The sequence below is a fragment of the Nannobrachium achirus genome (genome assembly GCF_963921795.1).
Source record: "Nannobrachium achirus genome assembly, chromosome: 16".
Lineage (NCBI taxonomy): Eukaryota > Metazoa > Chordata > Actinopteri > Myctophiformes > Myctophidae > Nannobrachium > Nannobrachium achirus.
In genome coordinates, this window is record NC_137823.1 from 43,177,088 (window position 1) to 43,179,256 (window position 2,169).

The window sequence follows — 2,169 nt, forward strand, 5'->3', positions numbered from 1 at the left end:
AAGGCTTGTAGAATAATCCCTGTAGTTAGTGTAGTATAACGACGATTCTCAGCCTTTTTCGATTTCAAGGGCCCCCAGTTTGATATGCAATATTAGGCAATGACCCCGATTTGATATAGGCCTAGGCCCACTGTACATATATATTTTTATCTCTGGAACCCCAATCTACACTGAAAAATGAATCCTCAGTGTTAATCTATCTCTGAGAGTGCCTGAATCCTTTATAACCATTGAACCTTGAACCAGTCTGATTCTAAATTTGACACTTTATTATCCTCTTATTTATGATTAACCAAGCAGATTTTTTAACAACCTCATACTACTTATGACGTGCAGTTTCACACTTTATACTCGTGACTGCCACTTCTTGGAGGTGCTATTCATATTCATATCGTTCTGTTAGATTTTCAGATTTCATCTTTGAAATAAGAGTCTTGATCTCTGTGGAACGGTACATAGTTGGAGGATGCGAATCGGTAAGTCTGGCTATTTACAGATAATCCAAAGGAGATAATATTCTAAAGGAGACATGGCAGAGAAACTTGCTCTTGTTGAGCGTTACCTGAGTTGCCACGTCTGTTCAGAGACTTTCAGGGATCCTGTGACTTTGAGATGCAACCACAGCTTATGCTGTAACTGCCTGAAAGAATTCTGGGAAGAAACAGAAAACAAGAACTGTCCCGTTTGTAAGAGGAGATCATCAATGGACGATTTTGATGTCAACTTTATGCTGAAGGAACTCGCCGACTCTTATTCTGGGAGACTGAAACTTGACTTATCAGAGGAGGAGGTCAAGGTGTTGTGTTGTGAACACCCAGGGGAACATAAACTGTTCTGTGAGGACGAACAGAGAGCTGTGTGTATCGTCTGTGACTTCCCTCATCGCCGCGGCCACAGGCTGGTTCCTATAGAACAAGCAGCTGCTAACCTGAAGGACCAAATGAAGTCTGACCTCAAGTCTCTGAAGGACAAGAGGAACAAATACAAAAAAGTTGCAAAGAAATACAATGCATTGGTCCCACACAACAAAAAGCAAGTGGTGAACACAGAGAGGCAGATCCGAGAGGAGTATCACCATATCCACCAGTTCCTGAGAGAGGAAGAGAAGGCCATGTTGGCAGCTCTGAGGGAGGAAGAGGAGCATAAGGGGAAGATTGTCATCAGAGAGATGAAGATCATTCAGGAGCAGATCTCCTCTCTCTCAAAGAGCATCTCTGCTGTAGAACAAGAGCTGCAGAAAGACACCATGTCGTTTCTCAGCAGTTATAAACACACTCAGACAAGCACCGGAGTCCAGTGTGCACTGTCAGATCCGCAGCTGGTCTCAGGAGCACTGATAGACGTGGCCAAACACGTGGAAAACCTGACCTTCAAAGTCTGTGACAAGATGCAGCAGAGGGTCAAGTTCACTCCCGTCATTCTGGACCCGAACACAGCAGAATACTCTCTCTGTCTTTCTGAAGACCTGACCAGTGTGAGACATACAGACAAAAAGCAGCAGCTTCCTGACAACCCAGAGAGGTTCACTAATACTGCTGGTGTTCTGGGTACGGAGGGCTTTAGTTCAGGACACCACCAGTGGGACGTAGAGGTGGGGGACCATCCTGAATGGGTTATAGGTTTGGCTCAAGAAACTGTTGACAGGAAAGGAGTACAACATCTCTCACCAAACCATGGAGTCTGGTGTTTATCGCATAAGGATGGTCAATATAATAATGGGTGGGGTGGAAGCGTCCCGGTGTGGGGGAAACCGCATAGGATCAGTGTCAAGCTGGACTATGACGAGGGGAAGGTTTCCTTCTATGACGATGATGATGGGGCTCACAAGGTTCACATCTACACACATAGAGACACTTTCATGGAGAAACTCTACCCATTTTTCTCTATCGGACCGTCTGGTGGTGATGCTGAAACCATTGATGTCAAAGTCTGCCAAAAAGAGATGTGTCTCCTGATGTAGTCAGGTGTGCACGCAGCCTTTTGGGATTTCAGGGGGTCAGTCAGTGCACGGGAGAGTGTTTTCTTCTGGTGATTCAGTCCGAGCATATCAAAGGGTGCGTTCGGAAACGCGCACCTGGTGTGGTTAGGGTTAGGGTTAGGTTTAGGTATAGTTTTACTGAGGTTAAGGTTAGGGTTAGGGTTAGGGTTAGGCATAGTTTTACTAAGGTT

General features: G+C 45.3%; 1 protein-coding gene across 1 annotated transcript; it reads left to right on the forward strand.

Annotated features, from left to right (window-relative positions):
* Positions 1-529: 529 nt before the first annotated feature.
* Positions 530-1,960, forward strand: LOC308301051 (zinc-binding protein A33-like; the record flags this gene model as incomplete). The annotated part of the gene is made up of 1 exon (XM_080744949.1): positions 530-1,960. One exon carries the CDS (start codon positions 530-532, stop codon positions 1,958-1,960), a length of 1,431 nt encoding a protein of 476 aa, XP_080601075.1.
* Positions 1,961-2,169: the final 209 nt, after the last annotated feature.